This window comes from Manihot esculenta, chromosome 9 (assembly GCF_001659605.2).
Source record: "Manihot esculenta cultivar AM560-2 chromosome 9, M.esculenta_v8, whole genome shotgun sequence".
Taxonomy (NCBI): domain Eukaryota; kingdom Viridiplantae; phylum Streptophyta; class Magnoliopsida; order Malpighiales; family Euphorbiaceae; genus Manihot; species Manihot esculenta.
The window spans coordinates 21935076-21950192 of NC_035169.2; the positions used below are offsets into that span (position 1 = coordinate 21935076).

Below are 15117 nucleotides of genomic sequence, written 5' to 3' on the forward strand. Positions count from 1 at the left end.
ACCTCTTGAAGATCGAGGGTTGCGTGATCTCTAACTCGGAGGTATGGAGAATCCAAGCTCCAAAAGCTCCAAGCTCCCAAAACTCCTTTTAAGCTTTAAATCTTCAAACACAAGGGTAGAAATCATGAAAAACTTGAGAGATGGGTATAGAAAACACGAAAACGACCAAAGGAAGGCATAAACTCACCTGAGCTCGAGAATGGGGAGAAAACTCACCCATTTCCGATCTGAGGGCCCTTTATAGGTGGCCTGGTCGAAGACCTTCGGCAGCCTAACGTGCCCCCTAAACTCATGCATGTTCGGCGGCCGAACTTGACTTTCGGCGGCCGAACCTTGGCTCGTTCAAGCAAGACTTTCGGAGGCCAAAGGCGCTCCCGAAGCCTTCCCATGTTCGGCGGCCGAACTTCACTTTCGGCGGCCGAACCTGGCAATTGCCTCCTTGGTCTTTTTCCTTTCAAAACTAAATTCATTTCCATTTAAAACCATGAAATCATGTGAAAAACATTTTAGAAAACACATTTTACCCCTTCTAGAGAGATCCAACACCTTAGATTCCGCCGGAAGGCAGGAATCCCGATGCCGGATTCTAGCCGGGTATTACATTCTACCCCCCTTACAAAAACATTCGTCCCCGAATGTTAAAACAACAAACACAAGCATGCAAGCAAGCAAGCGAATCCTAAAGCTTCTCTCCAGAGAGAGACATCAAAAGCTGGAGTAAGAACTCCCAGGTTCCTAAACTCCACAAGCTTCTGCTGCGCTACTCTGATCCTTCTCTATCTTCCTCCTTCTCTGCTCTTACTCTTCTCTTCTCATCTTTACTAACTGGCTTCTTCTCACTACTAACCCAAAACTAACTCTAACTCTCACAGGTAGTACCCAGGTTTCAGATCTATCTTGGAAAACAATCAGCTTCTACTAACTGTCCCAATAGATCGTCCATCCTACATGGGAATACCTGCCCTTGGTAGTGACCTTGTTTAACCGTTTACAGTCGTTACAAAGTCTTAAGGATTCATCCTTCGTTTCCCACAATCATACTGGAGCAATCCAGAGTGAGGTACTAGGTCGGACAAAACCCCTTGTCTACCAAGTCTCGCCTCTACTCTACTGCTACCTCTCTCTATGCAGGCGCCATCCTATAAGGAAGGGTAGAAATGGTTCTGCGTCCAGACACCACTCCTATACCAAACTCTAACTCCCTGACAGATGGTAAACCTGACAACTCGCCTGGGAAGACATCTAAGAATTCTCTCTAACAACTGGCACTGAGGCTGGTTCCCCGACCTGACTGCTGAACTCTCAAACAAGAGCTAGAACCCTCTGACAACCCCTCCTACGCACCCTACGAACCTTACAGGCTGACATCAAACCTCTAGGCATCCCTACTGTGTCCCCTCAGAAGAAAATCTTTGACCCATCCTGTCCTCTGAACCTGACTACCTTGTTTCTGCAGACCAAGATAGCACCACGAGTAGAAAAACCAAATCCATCCCTCGATTGACGTCCAGACAATCAAGTCTAGGACCTCAAAGTCGAGTGGAAGGCATCTACTCCCAACTGACACAGAACTGGACCGGCAGACTGACTCTGCCACAGATGAATCACACGAGAGTCTACTGACCAAAGAGAACACTCTAGCCCAGAAGCTATCAACTCAACCTCTCGACGGCTCCTAGAGCAACTAAAGAAAGAGAAAACACTAGGGTTTACAAAACATACACATCAGAACATTCAAAAGTGAGCATACCTGGCACCACCATGTTCGATGTGTCTGCCTCTTGCTGAGCTTGGGTGAAGATCCGAGCTGAAACTGACGGACCTTCTCCACGGGAACCTGAAGAATGAGGGACTGACCCTCTTCCTCTGCCTCGACCACTAACCTGAACTATGGCTGGAGCTACTGGCTGAGCTGATCTACCTGAAACTGCTTGCTGGGACAGAGCCAACCTGGGCGCAGTGGGACACTCACGTGCTATGTGTCCTTCCTGTCCACACCTAAAACAAGCTGTCGTTCCAACCCGACAGGCTCCTTTGTGCGGCCTTCCGCACCTCAAGCACCTTGAACTGCCTGAGCCAGAGCTTGAGCCACCAAAACCCAAACTAGCCTTCAAATTCTGCCAAAACTTCTTCTTCTTACCCCTAAGGGTTCTGCCCCACTTCACTCTTCTAGTGGCGGCTGTACTCAGAGTGGAGGGATCAATCCCTCCTGAACCTGAAATTCTGGAATCCTGAGTCTGAGCATCCTCCTGAGAATCTCCCATACCTTCTTCAGGTACTCTGACTCCCATACTGACATCCCTTCTCTGAACATCCGACTCTACTTCTCTCATACTAGTTGACATCCTTCTTGGAGCCATTCCTTCTCTGCTTGCATCAAAAGACCTTCCAGGGTCCCTTGATGTTCCCCATCTGCTAACTCCCCACGACTGCGCTCTTGGCAGAGCAGGGGGAAAGGTGTCCAAACCTTCCCTCTCAGATGGAACTCCAGTCGATTCCACAGATCGACGAGCACCTCGCATTCTGGCTCCTCTGAAGAACAACACACAAGCATACAATCAATCATTAGCATCATACGGTCCATGTGGAAACACATGAACCTACATACATGTCATACATACATACATAGCATATCATGCATAACATTAATGCACATGCATAAAATCATGGCATTACACATCATCATAGCAAGACAGGACTCAACATCCTATCCTAGTGGACATGATTTTACTCTTGATCTTTCTTATTGTGCTTGCCCTTCTATGACCTCTAAGCCAACCTCTTTCCGATGTGCAACACACCGTACTCTCGAGGCCCAAAGCTCTGATACCACTCTGTAACGACCCGAGAACCGATACCCCTCTGTAACGGCCCGAACCGCCACCGGCGCTAGGATCCAGATCGGCTTAAGGCCGCCGGGACCCGTAGCAAGCCAAACATACATACTATCACCTGGTCAAATCCCACACATGATCAAAAACTTAACCATAAAAACATGAAAACTGAACATCTGATGAACCCAAACCTGACCTGTGCATGTATCCTGACATGAAACATACATCATAAAATCATAAAACCTCCACTGGAGTCCTCATCATATACTCCAATGGGGTAACATTACATGCCTCAAGTTTGGTTCTCAACTCAACATATAACATAGACATAACCATGCATTAACAGGGACTAACCAGTCTATAGGGCCAAGCACACTTTAATCCATAAACATAAACTCTACTATCAGTTACATACATTATCTCAATTTACATTACATCAACTTATGTTACATGTCCACTTCTAAAACTACTAAACTGATACATAAACATAAACTATTACATAAAACACACGTCTCTTAATCTTTACCCTGCTGACTTCTGAGCTCTGACTTAAACCTGCAACACTGGGGTTAGGGGAAAGGGATGAGCTAAGAAGCCCAGTGAGTAGAAACATAGAAAAACAGTTCATTCATTACATGCTCTCATGAAATGCGTCATATCACAAAGAAATCACATAACTAGGTCCGTCTCGGGGTTCATGCAAATAAATATTCCCCACGGACTGTTTTTGAGAGTTTCTTTCTTTCTTTCTTTGCTAGCAACCTTTACTCTCAAGGATCAGACATGACTTCAAAAATCCCTCTGTCGGTGCCCGGCTCCCCCAAAGGAGCTCACACAGGACTTTCACATACATGACAGGGTGCCTAGTCCACAGAGAGCTCACAAGGACTTTCCTACATGTACTTGTCCGGCTCTCAAAAGACTCACCCAAGACTCAATGACAGATATGGGCTATTGAAGTCGCCTTGGTCCGAACCTCTTGAATCAACATCAAATAATGCAATGCGTCATATTCGTGGAACTAGTGCAATCAACCTACTACATATAATCATGATGCATGAACATGCTTTAGGCATTAGATTTTGTGCATAAAAGATTAAGTTTAGTTCTACTCACCTCCTAGCAGACGCTGACTGACTCTGCAACTGCTAACACTGATGGCCTCCTCGATCCCTCGGGTCCGATCCTACACAGGTGGACTCGAATGAGGTGCCAAACACATTCTAACAACTCATAAACAACTCCCCTAAAACCCCTCTAAACATCACTTAAACATGCATAGAAAACACCCAAGAAAAGGCTGGACAGGGCACTTTCGGCGGCACCTTCGGCGGCCGAAAGTCCCTTCCAGAGACGAAACTCGGGTAGGTTCGGCGGCAGGTTCGGCGGCCGAAACCCTAGGACAGAAACGAAAGTCCCTCCTTCGGGGGCACATTCGGCAGCCTAAAGACTGCCTCCCATGCAGGTTCGGCGGCCGAAACTCCTTTCGGCGGCCGAACCTGGTCCCCTCTAGACAACAGGTCCGATTCTGCCAAGCCAAAAACTAAACTCAAATATACCCATATCCTCACATACTCTCTTCCATTCATGCATACTCACTCCCACAAGCATAAAGGAGCATAAACTAACATAAACTCCTCAACACAAACATCACATAACATACATTGGGTATAAAACCCACATAAACCTAAACATGCCATTCTACCCATTCAAAACTCCAATAAACTTACTTAAAACTCATTAAAACATAAAAGGAAGCATAGATCTACACTTACCTCTTGAAGATCGAGGGTTGCGTGATCTCTAACTCGGAGGTATGGAGAATCCAAGCTCCAAAAGCTCCAAGCTCCCAAAACTCCTTTTAAGCTTTAAATCTTCAAACACAAGGGTAGAAATCATGAAAAACTTGAGAGATGGGTATAGAAAACACGAAAACGACCAAAGGAAGGCATAAACTCACCTGAGCTCGAGAATGGGGAGAAAACTCACCCATTTCCGATCTGAGGGCCCTTTATAGGTGGCCTGGTCGAAGACCTTCGGCAGCCTAACGTGCCCCCTAAACTCATGCATGTTCGGCGGCCGAACTTGACTTTCGGCGGCCGAACCTTGGCTCGTTCAAGCAAGACTTTCGGAGGCCAAAGGCGCTCCCGAAGCCTTCCCATGTTCGGCGGCCGAACTTCACTTTCGGCGGCCGAACTTGGCAATTGCCTCCTTGGTCTTTTTCCTTTCAAAACTAAATTCATTTCCATTTAAAACCATGAAATCATGTGAAAAACATTTTAGAAAACACATTTTACCCCTTCTAGAGAGATCCAACACCTTAGATTCCGCCGGAAGGCAGGAATCCCGATGCCGGATTCTAGCCGGGTATTACAACGGACTTACCTCTTGAAGAAGATACAAATGCAGCAACAAAGGAAGGATCTCGGAGAAGAAGGGATGAGCTCTGAAGATCTCAAAGTTAGAACTCGAATAAAATAAGGGTTGATTCTTCAAAACAGAAGGTAAAACTTATGAATTTTCTAGTAGATTTGAAGAAAACTTAAACAAAATCATCAAGGGATCATAAGCTCACCTTTGCCTGGAAGAAGAGAGAAAATTTTCTCTCAAAATCAGACAGAGGCCTTTTTATAGCTGAGTTTGTCAGCTTATATTCGGCAGCCGAACCTTGATGACTTGGAAAACTATTTATTTTCTAATAAAACACATCATAAAAAGCTTCAAATTCATTTTATAAAACCCCTATTTTACGCTTTTAAAGATTTCGATTTCGAAATTCTGAATTTTAAGAGAGATTCCATCAGAAAGTTAGAATTTCAATACCAAAATTTAATTGGGTATTATAATTATTATTGTAAATAGTTTAAATGTGTATTATATATAATATAATTAGTATTAATAACTAACTTTAAAACTTAAATGATAATTCAAGTGTAATTTTCCATAAAAAAAATTATAAAATTTTGTTTTAAAAATTTTGAATTAAAATTGGAACCATACTAAAACCCAAACAATAAAGGACCAAATTGAATTCAGTTTCAATTTCTAGATAACTTATTTGGTGTACTTATGATGAAGTAGTAGAGGCGTGATGGACTCGTAGCTTATTATTACTATTAGGGTTAATGAAATTAAAAAGTCAAATCTTCGTAAATTTTGATGTTTTAATTCTCTTTTTTTTTCTTTGCACAATATCCATAATCTGAAAGGTTTTTAAGATTACAAGTATAGATGTTCAATAGAAGTTTTTATTACTTGCTGATCGAAATTGCAAGACACATAAGGTTAGAAATACTTTTATATTAAACCATTAGTTAAAAAAATAATGAAGGTATATTTCCTTAATTTATTGTCTATGCGTATCAAATATATTTTATTTTTAATAATAAAAAAAAGTCATATTCAGTATTAAGTCATCAAAAACATATTTCCCTTAATTCTAATTTCAAATTAGGATAAAATATATATATATATAATTTTAATTTTAAATTAAATTATCAAAATTAAAAAATTTAGATATATAAATCAAATTAAAATTGAATTTTTGTTATTCCTTTCTTTCCATAATTTATTTAATAACATAAAGTGATCTTTACATTAAGAACAACACATATAAGACAAAAAGTAATATCTAGCTTTACAAATTAGAATGGAGAATTGTTTGGGCAAAACATCCTAATTAATTACTTATCTGAATCTTTTAGAAATATGAAAATTTCACACTGAGAATATGTTATTATCATGTTTTTGTCGCCACCTTCTAAGTTCACCCTCCACCACACTTTGTGCAGCCTCTGCTATCTCTGCTGACTTCAAAGCAATATCAATTGCTATTTCAATTTCTTTCATGGCTTCCAGATTTTCCTCCAACCTCATTTCTGTTGCATTCTTCCTTATATTAATTTCTTCTATTTCAAATTTAGCATCTGCCTCTTTTGCCTCAGCTGTATTTTCAGATTCCTCCACTTTCTTGTTTGAAGTCTCAATATCCTGCAATGAAATTTGTATTATGTTATTATTGGATTCAGGATTTTGATCATTGTATTTTTCGGACAATGATTTCATCTCATCATGGGCTTTCTTTTCTCCTTCTTTGGCTTCTTCAAGCTCTTTTTGAACAAGGTGAAGCTTCTCCGTTGCTCTTGCAGCCGTTAACATGTTTGTTTCAGTTTCTTGATTCAGCTTTTTAGCTTTCTTCTTCATCTCTTCTGCTTCTGTTCTTGCAGTCTCGGCTTCTGATGATAGCTTCTCAAGTTGTGATCTTTGCCCATCGTATTTTTTTTTTTCTCTCTTCTCCAAGTCAGATTTTTCTCTTTGAACTTCATCTAATTCTAGTTTAAGAGCAGTCACTATATTTCTAAGCAAATTCTCTTCCTCGGCAACTTTCTGCAATGTCTTCGTTGCTTCATTGAGCTCAGTAGTTATAAGCTTCACATTATCCATTTCAATGGCGTGTGCTCTTTTCATTTCTTCTCGTATAACTTCAATCTCCTCATTTCTTTCTGAAAGCTTCTGCTCAAGTTTTTTATGAAGCTCAGGATCATATTCTTCCTTTAAAGACATCAACTTCTTGTCCAAATCTTCCTTGGTTGCTGCATAAGCTTTAATGCAAGCCTGTTTCTCTGACATGATACTCTCTTGTTGTTCTTGACATTGTACAGTTGCAAGCTTTATTTGCAAAGTTGATTCTTGCATGGCACTAATTTCATTGGAAAGTTCACTTATCCTTTCTATGTTCCCATTGGTCACCATCTGGACTTCTGCTGCTTGTTGAAATGAAACTGATTTTGCCTGCAGACAGCCATCGAAATCTTGTCGGATTTGGGTGAGTTCTTGCTTTGCAAGATCAAGTTCATGCATGACGATCATATATTGCTCTCTTTCCTGTTCCAGTTCAAGTTCACTAGCAGCATCTCCAAAGTGCTGTTGAGATTTTGCAACTTCAAGTTCCTTGACTTGTTTCTTCACAGTTTCTGCAGCTTGCACGGCTGATAGCTTAGATTCGGTGGCAGTTTTGAGTTCGATGGTGAGGTCGTTTAGGGTTGTCTTGGCCTTTTCAAGTTCAGAATATGATCGAGCTGTTGTTTTCTCGGCAACTTGAAGCTGTTGCTTGTACTTTTCAAGCTCCCTTTGAACCAACACAAATTGAGTCTCCTTGTCCAACACTTTCTGCCATGCAAAATCAGCTGGCGTGGCTAATTCATCTACCTCAACCACCTTTGCATGGATAAAAATTCTTTACGTTACTCTACATGGCTCATCAAAATTCAAATTGTTGATACGACTATTAATGAACTTTTTTTTTCTTTTGCAAATTCCCTAATTTTGAAATGTGAAATGGAAATTTCACATGTCAATTTCTTCCTCATCTACATCTTTAACACCTTGTTTGGAAGGAATTACAATAAAATAAGGTTTTATAAAATATAGTTCTATAAAATAAAATTTTTAATATTTCTTTTAGTTTTAATAATTTTTCAATTGTTTAGAGAAATATAAAATTTTTAAAAGTATTTGAAAGTTTTTAACTTGAGAATATAAAATTTTTAAAAGTGTTTAGCAATTTTTAAGAGAAAAGCTTCTCGACCCACAAGATTTATGGGTTGAAATGGGAAATTTTTAAAAATCTCACTTTAAAAAATCATATTCTCCAAAATACAGATTTAAAATTTAAGACTTTATAAAAAAAAATTACTTTATTATATATCAAATAATTTAATTGTATATTTAATCGACATTGAAATAATTTAACTGTATATTTAATCGATATTGAAATAATACACATATGAAATTCGATACGTAAAGTTTGAAGATACGTTAAATTAATTTGGCTCTATATCGAAAAAATAGTAAAATTATAAAATGAGATGTTACCTCAGAAGAAAGCCTTCTCTTGGATACTGCTTTGCCTTTATCCTTGGAGATAGCTACTTCACCAAATAAACTAACGGCAGCTTTCACAGATTGAAATGGTGCTCTTGTGTCAATCTCCCCTACCTCTCCTTTTGGAGATCCTGAGCTTTTTGGTTTATCTATTACCCGAATCTGTACCATTTCTTTTTACCTCCTTCAATACTTACCTAAATTTTTCAATCATTCAACATCAATTTCTTCCAATCCAAATCATCAAAATATATATGAAAATTTCACAATATTACCATATTCTTGATGGGATTTTTTTAAAAAATATAATAATATTGCATGAATATGCATTTTAAAAAAGTGATAAATAAATTTTCAATTAGCAAAATATTAATAAAAAAGAAATACCTTCTCTATTTTATTATTCGCTTGACCTTCTCAAGATCTTTTCACTTGGGATGCAATCGTCTAGGTGGAAAGACTTTTATTTTAGACTTTAAATCGATACTGTCGTATGTCATGTTAAATGTTTCCTGAACATATGAATAAAATCTCGCTAAATAATATGAGAATAAAAACAAAGTCATGAGAAGAATGAAAGCAGAGAAATTACCTAAACCATGCATGCCCAGAGAGAAAGTAAAGGATTTGAATAGAAAGTGATTAGATATGGGGCAGTTTTGGTGATTTTGTGTGTGTTTGTTGAAAGTTTTGCAACCATACAAATCCTTAATGAAAAAATAAAGGATTTTGAAACTTAATCTCAGCTATTTTGAAGGCAAAGATTGCTAATTTTATGCTTGTATTAATAGCCTATTGCCAGTCCTATAAAAATAGAATCTCTATTGATTCTCTTATGTAAAGGAAATTATGGAAAAGAAATTCTAAAATCTTGAATTGACTTGCTATTTTGAGGCATCTTAAGAAACTAATTCCTCTCTTACATTGATTATCATCATCTCAGTTCTTAGGGACCAAAAATTCAGCTCCAACTTTTTGAATGCTATAAATTTTATATCTAAAAACTTATTTAAGAAATTATCAAAATACTTTTAACCCGAAAAAAATTTAAATAAATTTTAATAAAATCATGCATAATTTTAATTTTTTTATAAATAAAAACTTTTAAATTAAAAAAAATAATTAATTCTTCCTTTCTAAACAAAAAATTTAATAAAAAAAATTGATTGAATTAGAGTTTTGTGAATTATTTGATTCTAAATAAGGGATAGTGATAAATTACACTTTTTTTCTTAAATTATATATTAAAATTATAGTCAAAATAATTCAAAAGTTTGAGAAAAATCATATTTCTGTCCTAAATTTTATATTTTTGGACAATAAAACTAAAATTTTAAGATGAGATGATAAATTATAATGAAGTTTTACTTCATTAATAAAATAGTATTTTACAATAAATAGTTTTATTTTAAACATGTCTTTACTTGTCATTATTAAATTCAACAATGTCTTTTTTTATTATTAATTATCTTATTTTTCTTTAATAATTAAAGAATTGTGAAAAATAATATTAAATTAAATTTCACATGCTTATAATTTTTATATATTAATAAATACTTAAATAATAAAATAGCATTTTTATTTAATTTAAAAAAATTTAATTTTTTAACTCTTAAAATACATCATTTTCAATATTATTGAATATGAATAAGATAATCCATTAAAAGTTTAATTAAATCTGTATATTAATATCTCATACTCTATAATATTTAAAATCATATGCATATAAGTTCATGAGCTAAAAAAAGTTTTAGATATTGTTAAACTTGATTTAAAAATATTATTTTTGTTATTTTAATATATGTTATTAAAAAATTAAGACATTAAATTTAATTTACACTTAATTTCCTCAATTATTTAATTATTGAGAAAAAAGAAATAATATAATTTTTAAAAGATATTATTAAATTTAATAGACATAGTTAAATTAAAATATTTATTTGAAAAGACTATTTTATTAATTAAATAAAATTTTAAGAATTATATTTTAATTTCACTTTAGTCCATTGGTTGATATCGTGAATATTATTCAAGTTATAATTTTATTGTCCAAAACTAAAGTTTATGATATATGCGCATGCTTTTGGATTATTTTGTTCAAATATATATAATTTTTTAAAAAAAAATAGTAATTTAGTTCATGTATTTTGATTTTATGAAATTAAAAAAAAATCACTAATTATTTTTAAATGTAGATAAATGGATTTTCAATTTAACGGAGTCAAGATAAAGAGATTAAATTATTGAGTTTTAAAAATTAAAAAATATATGTATTAATTTTGAGTTTTTTTTAAACTCAATGAAATATATTATAATATTATACGTAGCAAAAACTTAACTGAATCATATCCAACTAATCCGAGCTAGTAGACTCTCCTATTACATCCAACTTAGAAACTAAAGTGTTACAAGGAACCTGACAAACATCAAACTCTAAAATAGAATACAAAGAGTTCGAAGGCTTCTGCTAAAAAGTAGAACTACCATATAAAGTGAAACCTTGTTAAAAATATGAGCTGCAACATTTGCTTGTCTCTGAATCTAAGATAAAGACACAATCAAATCTCTATATTAATAAAAATTTGCGATCATCAATTACTTGACCAAATAAAATAGCATCTACAACAGTTTTGGATCCATCTCAATTTGGACATAAGACATATTTTTGTCTCGAAGCCAAATAAGTGACTCTCTTAATGCTAAAGCTTCAATTAAATTTGCAGGAAGAATAGTCTCAAAAAAACCTGTAAGACCCATTAGAAAGCGACCACTAGGATCCCTTACTATTGCTGTGTAAGTAGAACAGCCACTTTGCTTATGTACTCCGGCATCCACATTATACTTCTATTGATCCTGTATAGGTGGAACTCAACTAGAGTTATGAATATCAATACTACATCGATTCATCTTATCAGGTGTACGAATATTCTTCCATTAATCCAAGACTTTAAGACCTAGGGCCACCACATTATTAGCACTAGAATGTATATTCTATCAGAGCAATCGGTTTCAGTGCAACCAAATACTCCAAGCCACATCAGAAAGTTTTCCTTTTAACTCGTGATTAAATGATTGCAAAAAAGAGTTTAGAAAATTTGCAGGAAGAGTAGTCTCAAAAAACCCTATAAGACCCATTAGGAAATGACCACTAGGATCCCTTACTATTGCTACGTAAGTAGAACAGCCATTTTGCTTATATACTCTGGCATCCACATTATACTTCTATTGATCCTGTATAGGTGGAACTCAACTAGAGTTATGAGTATCAGTGCTATATCGATTCATCTTATCAGGTGTACGAACATTCTTCCATTCATCCAAGACTTTAAGACTTAAGGCCACCACATTATTAGCACTAGAATGTATATTCTATCAGAGCAATCGGTTTCAGTACAACCAAATACTCCAAGCCACAGCAGAAAGTTTTCCTTTTAACTCGTGATTAGAGGATTGCAAAAAAGAGTTTAGAAAATTTGCAGGAAGAGTAGTCTCAAAAAACCCTATAAGACCCATTAGGAAGCGATCACTAGAATCCCTTACTATTGTTGCGTAAGTAGAACGACCACTTTGCTTATATACTCCGGCATCCACATTATACTTCTATTGGTCCTGTATGGGTGGAACTCAACTAGAGTTATGAGTATCAGTGCTACATCGATTCATCTTATCAGGTGTACGAACATTCTTCCATTCATCCAAGACTTTAAGAGCTAGGGCCATCACATTATTAGCACTAGAATGTATATTCTATCAGAGCAATCGGTTTTAGTGCAACCAAATACTCCAAGCCATAACAGAAAGATTTCCTTTTAACTCGTGATTAGAGGATTGCAAAATAGAGTTTAGAAAAGTAGCATAGCTACTCTGTATTTGTGAATTTAATTGCAAGCCCAAAATCTGCCAACATTATCGTGCATGTGGGCAATGGAAAAAAAACATGATCAACACTTTTATTTTCTATACAATAAACATGATCAACACTTTTATTTTCTATACAATAAAGATGACCACCATCAATATCAACTGGCTTTAATCTCAGAAATTTGACTTAGTTGGCAAAATTTTCCTGATGAGCCTCCACATAAAATTCTTTATTTTTGGAGGTATAGGTAACTTCCAAACCTGCTTCCATTCACCCGGAGTAGTATACCTAGCGATCAAATCGTCGGAGTAAAGAGCAATGTGATAACTAGATTTAATGGTATATCTATCTGATTTATTGAAATGTCAAATAAGTCTATTCTTCTTGAGAGACACACAAAGGAATTCTAAGGATTTTATTCATATCACTGGGTATAGGCAATTCAGAAAGGATATCAATATTCCAACTCCTACTATCTAAACCAATTCATCCTGATAGTGTAAAATTATAGCTAAACTGTCAATCAGCAGTCTCTATATCCATAGGTCTTCCCAAACTCGCACCGCTTGACCATTCCTTATTCTCTATCTTAATCCTTTATTAAGTAGTGTTTGACCTTGCAATAAGTTTTTCTAAATAAAGCTAGGATAGACCCTTTATCTGCATGCAGAAAATTCCCTCTAATAAAATATTTAACTTTGAAAATTCTATTAAAAAAAGTATTTGGATCTGAAATGATTTGCCAACTTTGCCGACCAAGTATAGCTAAATTAAAGTGATAGAGACTACAAAAACCCATCCCATCTTATTCCTTTTCCAAGCACATTTTATCCTATGACAACTAGTGTATCTGTCTATGCCCATTTCTTTTTAAACCTCACCAAAACAAATTTATCATCCTTTGCATTTCTAAACATAGAGAAATAAGTATAGCAAAGACACTCATGCAATACGAGAGAATAGCTTGTGCAAGAGATTTTAAAAGAATTTCTTTACTTACTCCAGAAAGGAGTCTTCCTTGCCAATTAGTAATCTGTTTTCAAACTTTTTTTTTAAGAAAGAAAAAAACTTATTTTTTTGTTTCGCTTTATAAGAGATAGGAGGTCGAGATATACCATGATTAAGAGGGGATATGACCCTAACTCTCTAAACGTCATCAATCTCATCACCTCATCTACAGTTGAATTGAAAAAAAAATTCCAATTTCTAAAAAATTATGGTTTGCCCCAATGCATTTTCATAAGTCTACAAAATATGCTTCACAACCTTACACTCATTGCTGGTGGCTCTGAAGAAGAAAAACCTACTATTAGCAAATAATAAATGATAAATAAAAATTATATTTAATATGAAAATTTAAAACATATGTGTATGAACAAATTTAAGTTCTCATTGATAATTATATTTAAGTGAAAAAACATTATAGGAATGTGGTTTGAAAAGTATAATCCAAAAAAGTTTTAAAAAATTAGTAGAATTAGGCATGGAAATATGAGACACCTCACCATATCTCTTTTAATTAGAAAATTGATACACTTCAAAAAAATGAAACAATATGACTTTTATTCAATGATTTTATTATCCACTTGGCACAATAGATTAAATTAAATAGAATTTATTTTATTTCATTAATATATATGTATATATTTATAGATTATAAATAATAATAATAATCAGATCAAGATAAGTCAGTAATTACAATAACGAAACCTCTAATATATCATAGTTTTGAACTAAGATCAAAAAGACAAATTAAGTAAATCCCATGTCATTTTTTTTTTCAAAAGAATTGACTTTAAGGACTAGGAGAATTTCATGAAATAAATGATGTACGGAGAAAGAATTCATCTGAGGTCTTTTTTTTTTTTTTTTTGGAAGAGTTGGATATGGTTGTCTTCTATCCCATTCGAGTAGGAGTGACTTTTCTTCCCTGATTGAATTGGAAGTCACTAAGAAGGATCGAAGCCTCAACTCCATATTGCCATACCAGATTACTTCAAAGAATCTAATTCCTAATCTTCTTTGTTTTTCTAGTGATTGAACTATTTTTCTTTAGAAAGCGGCAAGTTTTAGCTTGCATGGTACTTTCAGGGTCTCTCCCAATTTGGCATTCCTCAACTCTGAAAGCCTTTGAAGGTATGAGCTCTACCATGCACTACATTCTGGAAGCAAGATTAAAGTTCTAGAGCCTGATACTTTTTCTGCTATCTTTTTCAAAATTATTATAAGTTTGCTTTTTTTTTTAGTGTCGAATCCTAAATTTTTGTTAGTGTAAGATAATTATAAGAATAGATAAATACTCTATACATGAGATCACTATCCTTTAAAAAAATTTATGTCCCATTACGTTACTGTTTGAGAAAATGGCAAATTCTTTTGAAGATTGATACAAAACGAACGGAATTATATATAACAACTATAAAATTCTCTTATGAACATAATAAAAAATGTGTTTGTGAGTTTGTGCAAGAGATAATAAGAAGATGAGAGATAAATTTAAAAGGGGATGATTTCAAATTATCTAACAGTATATATATT

The 15117-nt window shown here is 35.0% G+C and overlaps 1 protein-coding gene across 1 annotated transcript; it reads right to left on the reverse strand.

Moving 5' to 3' along the window:
• Positions 1–6551: 6551 nt before the first annotated feature.
• LOC110623247 (WEB family protein At1g12150) lies at positions 6552–8888 on the reverse strand. Its single transcript, XM_021768175.1, has 2 exons — positions 8709–8888; positions 6552–8003 (listed from the first exon to the last, which is right to left on the reverse strand). The coding sequence occupies exons 1-2, from the start codon at positions 8886–8888 to the stop codon at positions 6552–6554; spliced, it is 1632 nt and encodes a 543-aa protein (XP_021623867.1).
• Positions 8889–15117: the final 6229 nt, after the last annotated feature.